The sequence below is a fragment of the Trachypithecus francoisi genome, unplaced genomic scaffold (assembly GCF_009764315.1).
Source record: "Trachypithecus francoisi isolate TF-2019V2 unplaced genomic scaffold, Tfra_2.0 Lachesis_group17, whole genome shotgun sequence".
Lineage (NCBI taxonomy): Eukaryota > Metazoa > Chordata > Mammalia > Primates > Cercopithecidae > Trachypithecus > Trachypithecus francoisi.
This window is the reverse complement of record NW_022681462.1, coordinates 99,098,423-99,114,368: the sequence shown is the minus strand read 5'-3', so window position 1 is coordinate 99,114,368 and position 15,946 is coordinate 99,098,423. Positions and strand designations below refer to the sequence as shown.

Below are 15,946 nucleotides of genomic sequence, written 5' to 3'. Positions count from 1 at the left end.
AAAAAAATACTGATTCCTTATCAGGAACTTATCCTCTGCTATCTACTATTTTGTATAAAATATCAAGGGAACAAAAGGCTGTTTGATAAGAACAAACATGTTTTCAAATTGTTTTACTTACTTACATTTATTTAAAAGAAAGCATTTTTCTAAATCTGTTTATTATTATAGTGAAGATGAAACATTGAGCATAGCTAGCAAATGCTTCTTTAAAGCTTGATTTAGATATTCAGGTTCCTAACATTTGGCAAAGTAATGTGATAGTGACAGATCCCAGAACATAAAAACATGAGCAACACGTCATAATATGCACACTTAAAACCAAAGTCAAGCCAAAATAAGACATAACTTCATTCACTAGGTCCCTGAAGACCTCCAGCTTTCTGTTTGCATCCTTATCACAAAACCTAGGATGATTATAATAAAAAAGACAATAACAAGTGTTGGTGAGGATATGGAGAAGCTGGGACCCTCATACAATGCTGCTGAGACTGTAAAAGTGGTGTAGTCATTTTGGAAAACAGTCTGACAGCTCCTAAAAAGATTAAGCACAGTGACCATATGACCCAGAAATTCTATTCCTGAGTAATATCCAAAGGAATTGTCCACACAAAAACTCATACAAAAATGTTCACAGCAGCATTATTTGTTATAGCAAAAAAGTGGAAGCAACTCAAATGTCTATCAACCAATGACTGAATAAACAAAATGTGGTATATCCATGCAATAGAATATTACCAGCAATAAAAGTACATGAAGTACTGATACATGCTATAACATACATGAACCTTGAAAATGTTATGTTCAGTGAAAGAAGCCAGTCATACAATATGTGGTCACGAAAGATGACATTTTGTATAATTCCATTTATATGAAATGTTCAAAACAGACAACTCCATAAAGAACAGGGTGGTTAGTGGTTGCTCTGAGTTGCGGGGAATGGTGGGACTGGAGGATCACAGCTAAAGGATATAGGGTTTCTTTCTGGAGTAATGTAAATGTTCTAAAATTAATTGTGGTGATGACTGCATAAATCTGAATATACTAAAAACCATTAAACTGTACACTTTAAATGGGCAAACTGCATGGGTGTGAATTATGTATCAATAAAGCGATTACAAAATCAAACCAACCAACCAAGAGAGACAAATTTTGAAAAATGTAAGAATGGGATAGATATATCAGAGGAACAAAAAAACTAGAATAGCAAAGTGAATATTGCTTTTTGACAATTTAAGTCAAAAAACATCACAAGGGTAAAAAAAGAACATTATATACTGGTAAGGAACAGCAGATAAAGATGTAGAGATATGTCCGTTTATATACCTAGTAATAATGTAGCTTTGAAATTTTTAAAGCAACAATTGAAAGAACAACAGAAGATACTGGACACCTGGAAAGGTTAGCTCCAGAAAGATTCAAGTCCTGAATGTAAAAGGAAAACTTATGAAACTAATAGAAACAGCTGTGGAAAATATCTTTTTAACCATCCATCATGGCTTTTCTGAACCATGTGTTTAAGAAATAAACATAGGCCGGGCTCGGTGGCTCAAGCCTGTAATCCCAGCACTTTGGGAGGCCAAGACGGGCGGATCACAAGGTCAGGAGATCGAGACCATCCTGGCTAACACGGTGAAACCCCATCTCTACTAAAAATACAAAAAACTAGCCGGGCGAAGTGGCGGGCGCCTGTAGTCCCAGCTACTCGGGAGGCTGAGGCAGGAGAATGGCATGAACCCGGGAGGCGGAGCTTGCAGTGAGCCGAGATCCGGCCACTGCACTCTAACCCGGGCAACAGAGCGAGACTCCATCTCAAACAAACAAACAAACAAAAAATGGATTTGATTATGTTAAAATTAAAGATTTATGTTCTGAGAATGGCAACAGATAGGAGGTATATGCAAACCAAATGGATGATTACCTAAGAACTCCAAATCCACAGTAGTGAAATAACATGAAACCCAATTTTTAAAAAATGAACCAAATATATGAACTGGCTATTTACAGGAGAAATCTGAATAGCTGAAAACTATAAAGAGATGCTCAAGAAAAATGTAAGTAAGTGCATTAGGACAAGGGCTGTTAAAAAAAATGTAAGAACAAGAGATTACTTTATACTCATCATGCTAATAGGACAGCAGGGTAATTCCAAGTGTTGGCCAGAACATTGGGATACAGGAGTTCTCAGACACAGGCAACCTAGCAGTGGTGCTCTAGAGACCAGCGTATCCTGCCTCTGTGACTACACAATTACACTCCTCAGTGCCCAGAGAAACACACGGGTTCCTGAAGGGACGTAGGAGGGTACTGTATGAATATCAAGGGGATGAAGGCAATGGAAGTAGCTACCACTTGGTGAACTGTAAGTAAAATACAGCCAATCATATAAGTAAACAATATGTAGGTGCCCCCAACAGTGAAATACATATAGATACATATAGAAAAACTGGGTAACCTTCTAACTTATAACCTGCTTCCTCCACACTATTCCAGTGTACAGATTCATGATAACATTCATTATCCCAAGATTGTCATTTTGATTGTTTCCAAAATTTTGCTATTAGGATGTAGCCATGAAAAACCTTGTTAAATTATCTGTGGCACAATACAGATAATTCTTTAAAACATGATACTGATTTTTTTAAAAGTAAATGTAACGTGGAATATCATGTTGGCACATTAAAAACACAAAATAACACTATATGGTCTTTCAAGGATACACACATATCCAGGCAAATATTAGCCACAGTAGAGTGGATGTCCGTGAGGAGAAAGAAGAGAGTGATGGAAATGAAACAGAAATAAAAACAGGTCTTAAACCCACCAAAGCCAAGTGTCACAAACTAAAGAGTGCCAGAAACTCAACCCAGCATATGAGGTTTTTAAAACAAGGTGGGTTTCATCTGAACAAAACATAATCTTGTTTTCAAAGACATGCACACACTTGAACCACAGCATTCCAAGAAAGCAACAAGAACACGAACCTGTGCAGTAGGACACGCCTTTGCAAGTAGCATTAATCGCCTCCTGGCACTTCTTCTGGGCAGTCTCAAATTGACAGTTTTTACAGCAAGGACTGTTCCTATCACTGGAGAAGAAGAGCAGACAGGAACAGAGCAATTCAAATTACAGCCCCATATCAAACCAAATGCTACTGTTACATTACAGTGACCTGAATATCACAGGGGAAGACCTCCTGGCTCCGTCCCCACTCCTACATCATCAGACATCCCCACTGCTAGAGCTACCTGTACACACTCTGTCCCTTCCTAATGTGCATCAATGGTGGTCACATCAATGCCACGCTGTAGGAGAAAAGAATGGGAACACAGCAATCACCTTTGAAACATCTTGGTATCCTTGGTTTTCATTCATTTAACGCATTAATTTAAAAAAGACCAGATGGGCTGGGCGAGGTGGCTCATGCCTATAATCCCAACCCAACACTTTGGGAGGCCGAGATAGGTGGATTACCTGAGGTCAGGAGAGTTCAACATGAGCCTGGCCAACATGGTGAAACCCCATTTCTACTGAAAATACAAAAACTAGCCGGGCATGGTCATGGCATGCTCCTGTAATCCCAGCTACTTAGGAAGCTGAGGCAGGAGAATCGCTTGAACCCGGGAGGCGGAGGTTGCAGTGAGCCAAGATCACGCCACTGCACTCCAGCCTAGGCGACAAGAGCGAAATTCTGTCTCTTAAAAAAAGGTAAGGTGGGTGGATCACGAGGTCAGAAGTTTGAGACCAGCCTGGCCAACATAGTGAAACCCCATCTCTACTAAAGATACAAATTAGCCAGGCATGGTGCCGCACGCCTGTAATCCCAGCTACTCAGGAGGCTGAGGCAGGAGAATCGCTTAAATCTGGAAGGCAGAGGTTGCAGTGATCCGAGATTGCACCACTGCACTCCAGCCTGGTCAACAGGGTGCGGACTCTGTCTCAAAAAAAAAAAAAAAAAAAAAAAACCACAAGGCAATCCATAGCTAAGACACTCAGCAGCCAGAACTCTACTCCCCATCAGCATCTACAGTGTTAATATGCACTATATCCAGTTAAATCTCAATTATTCACCAGAAAACTGAAGTTTAACCCCTTTTACTTCTAAGCCAGGCAGTGGTCTAACAGTGGATATAAAAATGAAAAACTGGGTAACTTTCTAACTTGTAACCTGCTTCCTCCACACTATTCCAGTGTATAGAATCATGATAACATTCATATCCCAAGACTGTCATTTTGATTGTTTCCAAAATTTTGCTATTAGGATGTAGCCATAAAAAACACCTTGTTAAAATCTTATACATCTGTTTCCTTAAAAGATTCTTTGGGCGGCCAGGCATGGTGGCTCACGCCTGTAATCCCAACACTTTGGGAGGCCAAGGCGGGCAGATCACGGGCAGATCAGGAGTTCAAGACCAGCCTGGCCAACATGGTGAAACCCGTCTCTACTAAAAACACAAAAATTAGCTGGGTGTGGTGGTGCACACTGTAATCCCAGCTACTGGGGAGTCTGAGGTAGGGGAATGGCTTGAACCCAGGAAGCGGAGGTTGCAGTGAGCCGAGATCAGGCTACTGCACTCCAGCCTACGTGACAGAGCAAGACTCTGCCTTAAAAAAATAAATAAATAAAAGAAATAAAAAAGATTATTTGGGCCAGGCACGGTGGCCCACACCTAGAATCTCCACACTTTAGGAGGCCTAGAAGGGTGGATCACTTGAGCCCAGACTTTATGACCAGCTTGGGCAACATGGCAAAACCCCATCTCTATAAAAAATACAAAAAAAATTAGCCAGGTGGCACACACCTGTAGTCCTATCTATCTGGGAGGCTGAGGTGGAAGGACTGATTAAGCCTGGGAGGTTGAGGCTGCAGTGAGCCATGATCGTGCCACTGCACTCCATCCTGAGCAACAGAGTGAGACCCTGTCTCAAAAAATAAAATAAAGGCCGGCACGGTGGCTCACCTCTGTAATCCTAGCACTTTGGGAGGCCAAGGCAGGCAGATCATGAGATCAGGAGATCGAGACCATTCTGGCCAACATGCTAAAACCCCGTCTCTACTAAAATACAAAAAATCAGTCAGGCGTGATCGTGCACACCTGTAGTCCCAGCTACTGGGGAGGCTGAGGCAGGGGAATCACGTGAACCCAGGAGGCGGAGATTGTAGTAAGCTAAGATCGTGCCACTGCACTCCAGCCTGGCAACAGAGTGAGACTCCATCTCAAAAAACAAAAATAAAGTAAAATAAAATAAAAAATATTTTTTTGCCAGGCACAGTGCCTAACACCTGTAATCCCAGCACTTTGGGAGGCTGAGATAGACGGATCACAAGGTCAGGAGTTGGAGACCATTGTAGCCACCATGGTGAAACCTCGTCTCTACTAAAATACAAACAATTAGCCAGGCATGGTGGTGCCTGCCTGTAGTCCCAGCTACTCAGGAGGCTGAGGCAGGGGAATCACTTGAACCCGGGAGGCAGAGATTGCAGTGAGTCGAGATCGCGCCACTGCACTCCAGCCTGGCGACAGAGTGAGACTCCATCTCAAAAAAAAAAAAAAAAGATTATTTTAACTATAGGACTGCTAAACCAAGGAGCATGCAAGGTCAAGGATTTTGTTACGTAATGTCACACTGCTTTCCAGAAAGCTTCTTGTTTGTTTGTTTGTTAAGTAACAGTGTCTCACTATGTTGCCCAGGCTGTTCTCAAACTCCTGGGCTCAAGCATTTCTCCCACCTCAGCCTCCCAGAGTGCTGGGATGACAGGAGTGAGCCACCGTGCCCAACCCAGAAAGCAATTTCTTGCTGTGAAGGGCAAAAGAGGTAAATGTAAACAAACACATACATGCCCCTTTCAGCTGATTCTAAAACCCCTGCAAGTTCAGTCTTCTATTATTTTGGACATCTTGTTATACCAGCTTCCCAAAATCCCTGTGGAAAGACTCCTCACCTGCACTGGACACCTTCCTTCAATGTGCAGTCGCTGTTGCAGCAGGTGTCGTTGTTCAGATACATGATGCCAGGATCACACTCTTCTCCTTCATCCACCCTCGAGTTCCCACACACCTTATTGCTGCGTTCTTGGAAACACTCCTGGGCCTTACTTTCAATAGTCTTATAGATTGATTGTTTACTGCAGTTTGAAAACATCTTGAGAGAAAAAAGGCAATAAGGACCCAAAATAACATCATAAAAATGTATTCCCATGCAATGTTTGTGTCTTCTCTAGAGACAAACTCTTAATGTAAAACCACCATCAGAGCCACCCTGGAGTGATGGCAAGGCCATCACAGTCCCCGCCAAAGGCCACTGATACGGAACTGAGAACCTCCTTCCATTGAATGCTAAACGGTTGGTGTGAACTTGGTTAAGGATCTATAATTCTTCTTATGAAGATAAGCAAGCTATACAAACACTGAGGCCAAACATCCCAGCCAAAGTCCACTTGAGGACAAGCAGAATAGCACAACAGAGAGCTCGTAGCTCCATCAGACTTGAAATCTCCCCACCTCAGGCATGCCACTCACGCAGTGACAAGAATTAAGAACCTCTGTAGGGTGCTGTTGTCCCAGACAAAACGATTCAGAAATGCAGGAGAAGGGGTTTCTTCTCTTTCCTTGGCTACTTACGTGGATGATCCAAGTTTAAAGTTGTTTAAATATCTGAGCTTAATAACAGGCATGATAGTACATTTTACATAAATTAAATCCCAAAATGTTACCTAAACATTTTCATCGACCAGCAAGACCAGTGTGTCAAAAAAATTCTCTACACTAGCTTCCCACCCTGCAGTACAGAACCACTAGGATAACTCCCTTTTAAGGCTGAGGGTTTTATCAGGAGCTCTAAAACTGAAGTCATTTTCCAGACCTCCTGAAGTTATAAAAAAGAGGCTCAGGGAAAACTGAGCATAGTTACTTCTTAGGCCGGGGTCTCCAAAGTGCTCTGCAGATGCCAAAATGGCTTCACTTTCACCCCAGACAACAATCATGGAGCCCCTGAGAGCCAAGTGTATGAGACCCTCCAAAGGTGCCTGTAACTACCAAATCAGACATCAAAGGAGCTACTTTCAGAAAGATAGCAAAGACCTCATCTTAAACAAAAATACTAACTGGCTTTTTAAAAAAATCTTCAAATCTGGTTGGTTGGTTTGGTTTTGTTTTGTTTTTTGAGATGGAGTCTCGCTCTGTTGCCAGGCTGGACTACAGAGGTGCAATCTTGGCTCACTGTAACCTCTGCCTCCCGGGTTCAAGTGATTCTCCTGCCTCAGCCTCCTGAGTAGCTAGGTCTACAGGCGCACACCACCACACCCAGCTAATTTTTGTATTTTTTATAGAGACGGGGTTTCACTATGTTGACCAGGATGGTCTCGATCTCTTGACCTCATGATCCGCCCACCTCGGCCTCCCAAAGTGCTGGGATTACAGGCGTGAGCCACTGCGCCCGGCCCAAATCTATTTTTACAGTACAGATGTCTAAGGGGTCTGGTTATTCTAATCTGGGCCTCAGGTAGTTGGCATTTTGGTGGGTTCATTCATCAACATTATGTATCTCTGGGCTCCATTTAATCAGGTTAAAATGGAGTTAAAAATCACAGTGAACAGATAAGAAGACTTCTTCACTGACTTGTCAGAGTTACAACTCCCAAGCAGCTGGAGAGCAGTAACGAAAAAAGGACCAGCCCTCAACTCTGGCTTTCTGCCTACACATCCCTGAAGATGTGGCAGCTTCTGTTTGTATCCTTGTCATATGACCTCCTCTTCCCTCCAGCAAACCTTCCTAAGAAGTTACAATCTCAAAGGTCCTACACTCCTTTTCATGAATGTCATCTGTCCACGGAGGAAGCCCACCCACGGCAGACTGCTCTTCACAGGCTTGCCTAGTTGAGAGTGGCAGGTTCTGTCTTTCTAGGTCAAGGAACTACTTTAGTTTTGTCCTGTAAGCCCTTTTCATCTAGTTAAAAATATTTTTATTAAGGAATTCATTTAAAACATAGGCTGGGAGCAGCGGCTTACGCCTGTAATCCCAGCACTTTGAGAGGCCGAGGCAGGTGGATCACCTGAGGTCAGGAGTTTGTTGACCAGTCAGTTGACCAACCTGGCCAACACGGTGAAATCCCATCCTACAAAAACTACAAAAATTAGCCAGGCATGGTGGTGGGCGCCGTAACCCCAGCTACTCGGGAGGCTGAGGCAGGAGAATCACTTGAACCCGGGAGGTGGAGGTTGCAGTGAGCAGAGATCACACCACTGCACTCCAGCCTGGGCGACAGAGTAAGACTCCACCTCAAAAAATCATAATAGCCGGGCGCGGTGGCTCACGCCTGTAATCCCAGCACTTTGGGAAGCTGAGGCAGGCAGATCACGAGGTCAGGAGATCGAGACCATCCTGGCTAACATGGTGAAACCCTGTCTCTACTAAAAATGCAAAAAATTCGCCGGGTGTGGTGGCGGGCGCCTGTAGTCCCAGCTACTTGGGAGGCTGAGGCAGGAGAATGGCGTGAACCCAGGAAGGGGAGCTTGCAGTGAGCCGAGATCACACCACTGCACTCCAGCCTGGGCGACTGAGCGAGACTCGATCTCAAAAAACAAAAAACAAACAAACAAAATAATAATAAATAAAACATAGAAGATGCACATTATCTTCTTACAAGGGGATTCCTACTTGGGCAACCAAACTAGAAAAACACAGACTAAATATGATGTACTCAGGAAAAACCAAGTAAATTGTTCTTTGTTGATACAGACTGGCAGCTCCTGGAAAAAAAAAAAAAACAAAAAAAACCCAGTTCTTCCCAGGCCCCATTCTCATTAGCAAGTTCTTTTTTTTCTTTTCCTTTTTTTGAGACAAAGTCTCACTCTGTCATCCAGGCTGGAGTGCAGTAGCACAACCTTGGCTCACTGCCACCTTGAACTCCCCAGGTTCCTCCTACCTTAGCCTCCTGAGTAGCTGGGACTACAAGCATGTGCTTCCATGCCCAGCTAATTTTTGTATTTTCTGTAGACATGGGGTTTCACATGTTGCCCAGGCTGATCTTGAACTCCTAGGCTCAAGTGATCTGCCCACCTCGGTCTCTCAAAGTGCTGGGATTACAGGTGTGAGCCACCATGCCTCACTGGCAAGTTCTTACAGGGCTGTTTTGAAGAGCCCCAGAACTGGTAGCAGGAAGAGTTAGCAACATGCATGTCCACTCAGGCAGTATGCAAAGTAAAACATTTCCCTCCAAAGTTCTGACACTATCCTCATAACCAAGAAGAATATAACCTATTACTCAGAGAAACAGGATGCAATATGGTAGCCACCAACCATATGTGGCTACTTAAATGTTGTTCCTAGTCACATATTTTACACTTTCTATTACAGAAATATTCAAGCATCTATGAAGTAGACAGGATGGTATCATGAATGCCCCGGTGCCTCTCACCAGCTTCAACAATGATCAACTCATGGCTTCACAGCTCCTCTACATCTGCACTACTTTTCCTCTGCTCCCACACTGCTGTTTTTGTTTGTTGGCTTATTAACAACTTTATTAAGACATATTTCACATATCACACAATTCACCCATTTCAAGTATATAACTCAGTGATTTATAATAACTTTACCAAGTGTTGAAACTATTGCCATAAGTCAATTTTAGGACATTTCCATCTTTCCAGGAATGTCACTTACGTCCTTTTACAGTTAATGCCCATTTCCATCTCCCATCACTGGCAAACATTATTAAAAATTTAAATAAAGGCTGGGCGTGGTGGCTCATGCCTATAATCCCAGCACTTTGGGAGGCTGAGGCAGGCGGATCACGAGGTCAGGAGATCGAGACCATCCTGGCTAACCCAGTGAAACCCCGTCTCTACCGAAAATACAAAAAATTAGCCGGGCGTGGTGGTGGGCGCCTGCAGTCCCAGCTACTCGGGAGGCTGAGGCAGGAGAATGGCATGAACTCGGGAGGTGGAGCTTGCAGTGAGCCGAGATTGCGCCACTGCACTCCAGCCTGGGCGACAGAGCGAGACTCCATCTCAAAAAAAAAAAAAAATTTTTAATAAAATAGAATTTACAATTCAGGTCCTCAGTTTCTAGCCACATTTCAATTGCTCCACTGGGCAGTGGCTACTATACTGGGCAGAGCAGACGCAGAACATCCCCCATCCCACAGCAGAAAGTTCTATTGGACACCACTGAGCTATAGCAAACACGATTAGAAATGCAGAGACTTTGAAAAGAGAAGGAAAATTCAACAGTTTGACAAGTTGGAAGAATAGACAAAAAGGGGTAGAAAAATGTTTATCTGGCACAAGTTGTCAGGCAGAGGAAAAATAAAACATAACATGCAAAGTAACAGAGGAAGGAACTGTTTACACATAATAGCCAAAGAAAATGAGATGCAGAAAATATACATAAAAAGCCAAAGAAAATGAGATGCAATAATCAAAGATCACAAAAAGAAGTGGAGGCAGAAATTTTAGAAAGCAAGGTGTCAGAGCCAGGGAAAAGCAGAAGTAATCCTTCCCTCTATGTCCAGGGTAGGCTTGCACAATAGCCCACAGCCTGGCTCAAAATAGGAGTCAGGACAAATACTTCACAGTCTTTCGTGATTAGAATCAAACTCCTTTAAACTCTCCCCACCAACCCTCTTTAACTCAGCAGCGCAGCTATTGTTTTCCTCACACTGCTTTATGCTGTTTAACTTCAAATAAAATGAAAAAACGAGGTATTTATTAACATAACTTTTAGTTCGGACTCTAAGAGTTAGTCAAAGCACTCTTAAAGTCTCTGAAAGTGTTTTACAGTATCCCAAATCAACTAGTATACTCTATCAGAAGCCCTCAATAGTAAATGATTCAATTAATTATTCAACAAATATTTGTTACATGCCAGATACTCCTACTAGGCACTAGAGATAGAGCTATAAATAAGACAGACAAGGGCCTTTCTCCCATGAGGCTTGTAGTAAGGCAAACTATGTGTTTATCTGCAAAGTTAATAAAAAACATGTAAATTGTACAGTAGAGTTAAAATGAATCACAACTTGTAAATGAAATAATGAGAAATTTTTAACATAAAGCCTGAGCCCACCAGACCCTGAAATCCAGAACTCCAACAAAGGCCATTATTATAATTTTTCCTAGAGCTCAAATCTACACATTAAACTTGACAACAAAGTCCAAATGATAGTTTTAACCAGATTTAGATGGACTGTGCTTCACCCCAAAACATACAGCCACGTTTCAAGGTACTCTGTAATTTGCAGATCCATCCCTAGGGGAACACCTAGGAATGGAATACGTTTCTGAGCTCTCATTATGATCATTACACACAGCCTCTTTCCAAACCACATAAAAAATTCTCAACATACACATACCTTGTTGTTCTCGTGATCACCACTCACAGCTATGGGATACATGACATATTTTCCTCCCTGGTCCTCATTCGGGGCACATTCTGCTAGACCATCCGGATCATGTTCTGCTCCAAAATTGTGTCCCAATTCATGAGTTGTAACCAGGTCAGCTTCCTTAAGGATCATGCAAAGAAAACATTATTTCTCAATATCCAACCATCACTTACTTCTGCCAGCTGGGCCTATGCTGTCTTCAATAGAGCCTTATAATCAGATCAGCAAGAGAGTAAGAACTGCATGCTTATAATACCAGCACTTCAGGAGGCTGAGACGGGAGGGTTACTTGACTCTAGGAGTTTGAGGCCAGCCTGGGCAACACAGGGAGAGCCCATCTCTCCAAAAATAAAAATATTAACCAGGCGAGCCGGGCGCAGTGGCTCAAAGTCCTGGAATCCCTGCACTTTGGGAGGCCAAGGCGGCCAGATCACTTGAGGTCAGGAGTTCAAGACCAGACTGGTCAACATGGTGAAACCCTGTCTCTACTAAAAATACAAAACCTAGCCAGGCATTGTGGTAGGTGCCTGTAATCCCAGCTACTTGCGAGGCAGAGCCAGGAGAACTGCTTGAACCCAGGAGGCGGAGGCTGCTGTGAGCCGAGACAGGCCACTGAACCCCAGCCTGAGCAAAAGACTGAGAGTCTGTCTTAAAATAAATAAATAAATAAAATAAAACAAATATATATAAACTTAAAATTCCTGATTTCTTTTTTCCTAAGAGGGGGAAATCACTCCATGGAACCTGAAAAAATAACACTTTGCAAGTCATTTTTCTATACAAGAAGTCTTGCCACACGTTCATATTAAAACAATAGTGGGGAAAAAAAACTTAAATTTTTAGCAAAAGCACTCAAATCCCAAAGGTGTAATGTAGAGAAATATCTCCTAACTGCTTGGAGAAAATTCATCAGTGGATTTGCTAATGACTCTAAAAAATCTCTCAAAAATTTCAAATCAAATTTTGTTTTTGCTCTATATGTTTTTTTAAGAGGAAAGTTCTGGAAGACCAAAGAAAATATGTCATGAAATCAAGCCATTAAGAAGTTGTGACTCCAAAAAACTAAAGGAGCATGAGCTATTATACACACATATATGTTTCCGTCCATGGTTCCTGGCTTATAACCCTCCAGAGCCCTGGTTACGGTCTTCTGTTACAACGTTGGGGTGCTTTAGGGCTCAGGAGCAGTCCTCGGGAAACAGATTCTCTCTCTCTGACCTTCTCCTATCCTCCTTTTACCTGATCCAAGGCGGGACTCTAATTTGACTGTGGGTCAAGAGATCCCCATTCTCATTCTAGAGAGGGTCCTGCCCTTTACTGTGGAGGAAGGAATGCTGCACAGAGAGGTCAAGGAGAACCTGGACAGGCTTTGGTGGGTTTCCCCACTCAGTTGATTAGTATGAGAACATACCCATTTTGTTCAATCACATTTCTACACAGTTGTCATTAATGCTTATGTAATGAAGCCTCCATAAAATCTCAAATAACAGGATTCAGAGAGCATTCTGAATATGTGGAGGTTGACAGGAAGGTGCCGAACTCATTCGCGTGCCAGGAGAGCGGTACATCCCAACTCCATGGGGACAGAAGCTCCTGTATTCGGGACCCTTCCAGACCTCGCCCTATGTATCCCTTCATTTGGCTATTTCTTTGAATCCCTTCTTTTTTTATTTTTTATTTTTTGAGACAAAGTCTCCCTCTGTTGCCCAGGATGGAGTGCAGTGGCGCAATCTCAGCTCACTGCAATCTCCGCCTCCCAGGTTCAAGCAATTCTCCTGCCTCAGCCTCCCGAGTAGCTGGGATTACAGGCATGCACCACCACACCTGGCTAATTTTTATATTTTCAGTAGAGACGAGGTTTCACCATGTTGGCCAGGCTGGTCTCAAACTCTTGACCTCAGGTATCTACCTGCCTCGGCCTCCCAAAGTAGTGGGATTACAGGCATAAGCCACCGCACCCGGCCTCTTTGCATCCTTTAAAATATCCTATGTAATAAACCCGTAAACTAAGATAAGTGTTTCCCTGAGTTCTGTGAGCCACTTAAGCAAATTAATCAGACCCAAAGAGGATATCGTGGAAACCCCAACTTGAAGCCAGTTGGTCAGAAAGTTCTGGAGGCTCAGACTTGTAACTGGTGGGGAGGAGGGAACAGTCAGTCTTGAGGAGCTGAACCCTCAAGCTGTGAGATCTGACACTATTTCCGGGTGGAGAGTGTTTGAATTGAATTGGAGGACACCTAGCTGATGTCTATTGCTTGAAATGTGGGGGAAAATCCCCACACGTTTGGTCTGGTCACACAAGTCTTCTGTGTTGATGATAATTGTTGTGATGTGAGAATAGAGGAAAAACAGTTTGAGAGATTTTTTTCCCCTAAAACAAAGTACCATAAGAAAAAAATAAATTTAGAAATTAAGGCCAGGCACAGTGGCTCATGCCTGTAATCCCAGCACTTTGGCAGGTGGATCACCTGAGATCAGGAGTTCAAAACCAGCCTGACCAACATGGAGAAACCCCATCTCTACTAAAAATACAAAATTAGCCGGTCATGATGGCGCATGCCTGTAATCCCAGCTACTCAAGAGGCAGAGGCAGAAGAATTGCTTGAACCCGGGAGGCAGAGGTTGCAGTGAGCCAAGATGGCACCATTGCACTCCATCCTGGCCAACAAGAGCAAAACTCCATCTCAAAAAAAAAAAGAAAGAAAAAAGAAAGAAATTAAAAGGTTCCCCAAAACTAATTAGTGTCTTTTTCTTTTCTCATACCACTACATTGTTGTTTTTGTTTCTACTTTAAGAGACAGGGTCTCGGGCCAGGCGCAGTGGCTCATGCCTGTAATTCCAACACTTTGGGAGGCCAAGGCAGGCAGATCACAAGGGCAGCAGATTGAGACCATCCTGGCTAACACAGTGAAACCCCTTCTCTACTAAAAATACAAAAAATTAGCCGGGCATGGTGGCAGGTGCCTGTAGTCCCAGCTACTTGGGAGGCTGAGGCAGGAGAATGGCATGAACCCGGTATGGGGAGCTTGCAGTGAGCCAAGATCATGCCACTGCACTCCAGCATGGGACACAGAGCGAGACTCCATATCAAAAAAAAAAAAAAAAAAAGGATCTCGCTAAGTTGCTCAGGCTAGAATACAGAATAAAGTGGGTATTTTCACAGACGCAGTTATCACACTACAGCCTCTAACTCTTGGCCTCAAGTGATTCTCCCACCTCAGCCTCCCGAGTAGCTGGGACCATAGGCTCCTGCCACCACGTTTTTAAATCGCCCGAAGTCCACAGTTTATGTTAGGGTTCACTCTTTGTGCTGTATATTCTGTGTTTCAACAAATGCATATCTTATACTGACTATTAAAGTATCATACAGAGTAGTTACCCTGCTCTCTACCTATTCTTCCCTCCTTCCCCCGACATCTAGCAATCACTGATCATTTTATAGTCTGCATAGTTTTGCCTTTTCCAGAATGTCATATATTTGGAATCATATAGTATGTAGCCTTTCAGACTGGCTTATTTCACTTAGTAGTATGCTTTTAAGGTTCCTCTATGTCTTTTCATGGCTTAATAGCTTTTTATTTTTTTCTCATTGTATGGATGTGCCAGTTTATCCATTTACCAACTAAAGGATATCTTGGGTGCTTCCAAGTTTTATCAATTATGAATTAAGCTGCCATAAACATTCTTATGGCCGGGTGTGGTGGCTCACACCTGTAATCCCAGCACTTTGGGAGGATGAAGCAGGCGGATCACCTGAGGTCAGGAGTTCAAGACCAGCCTGGCCTGTAACATGGTGAAACCCCATCTCTACTGAAAATACAAAAATTAGCTGGGAGTGACAGCAGGCACCTGTAATCCCAGCTACTCGGGAGACTGAGGCAGAATCGCTTAAACCTGGGAAGCAGAGGTTGCAGTTAGCCGAGATCATGCCACTGCACTCCAGCCTGGGTGACAAGAGTGAAACACCATCTCCAAAAAAAAAAAAAAGAGAGAAAGAAAAAGAAACTGCCAACTGTCTTCCAAAGTGGCTGTTACATTTTTGCATTCCCACCAGCAATTAATGAAGAGTTCCTGTTGCTCCATAGCCTTGTTGGAATTGTGTTGCCAGTGTTTGGGATTTTAGCCATGCTAATAGGCTACTAGTAATAGCGTATTGTTGTTGGGTTTCTAAAAAAGTTTTTTATAGAAACAGGGTCTCACTAATGTTGCCCAGGATGGTCTCAAACTCCTGGGCTCAAACAATCCTCCCACCTCAGCCTCGCAAGCAGCTGGGACGACACGCATGTACACCTGCACCCAGCTTCGTTGTTAATTTGCAATTTCCTAATGACACATGACGCTGAGCATCTTTTTGTATGCTTCTCTGCTATCTGTATATCTTTGAAGGTATCTGTTCTGCTCTTTTGTCTATTTTTAAATTACGTTGTTCATTTTCTTACTGTTGAATTTTAACAGTTCTTTATACATATGGAAATTTTTAATTTTTTTTTTTAATTTTGTAGAGACAGGGTCTGACCATCTTGCCCAGGTTAGTTCCAAACTCCTGGGCTCAAGTGA

General features: G+C 43.0%; 1 protein-coding gene across 2 annotated transcripts in view; it reads right to left on the bottom strand.

Annotated features, from left to right (window-relative positions):
• ADAM17 (ADAM metallopeptidase domain 17) overlaps positions 1-15,946 on the bottom strand; it is a 71,387-nt gene that overhangs the window by 11,120 nt on the left and 44,321 nt on the right. For both annotated transcript variants that reach the window (XM_033176592.1, XM_033176593.1), the window contains exons 11-13: positions 11,357-11,509; positions 5,945-6,144; positions 2,985-3,088 (exon numbers count right to left, since the gene is read on the bottom strand). In XM_033176592.1, the coding sequence (XP_033032483.1) occupies positions 2,985-3,088; positions 5,945-6,144; positions 11,357-11,509 (457 nt within the window). The remainder of the gene's footprint in view (positions 1-2,984; positions 3,089-5,944; positions 6,145-11,356; positions 11,510-15,946) is intronic.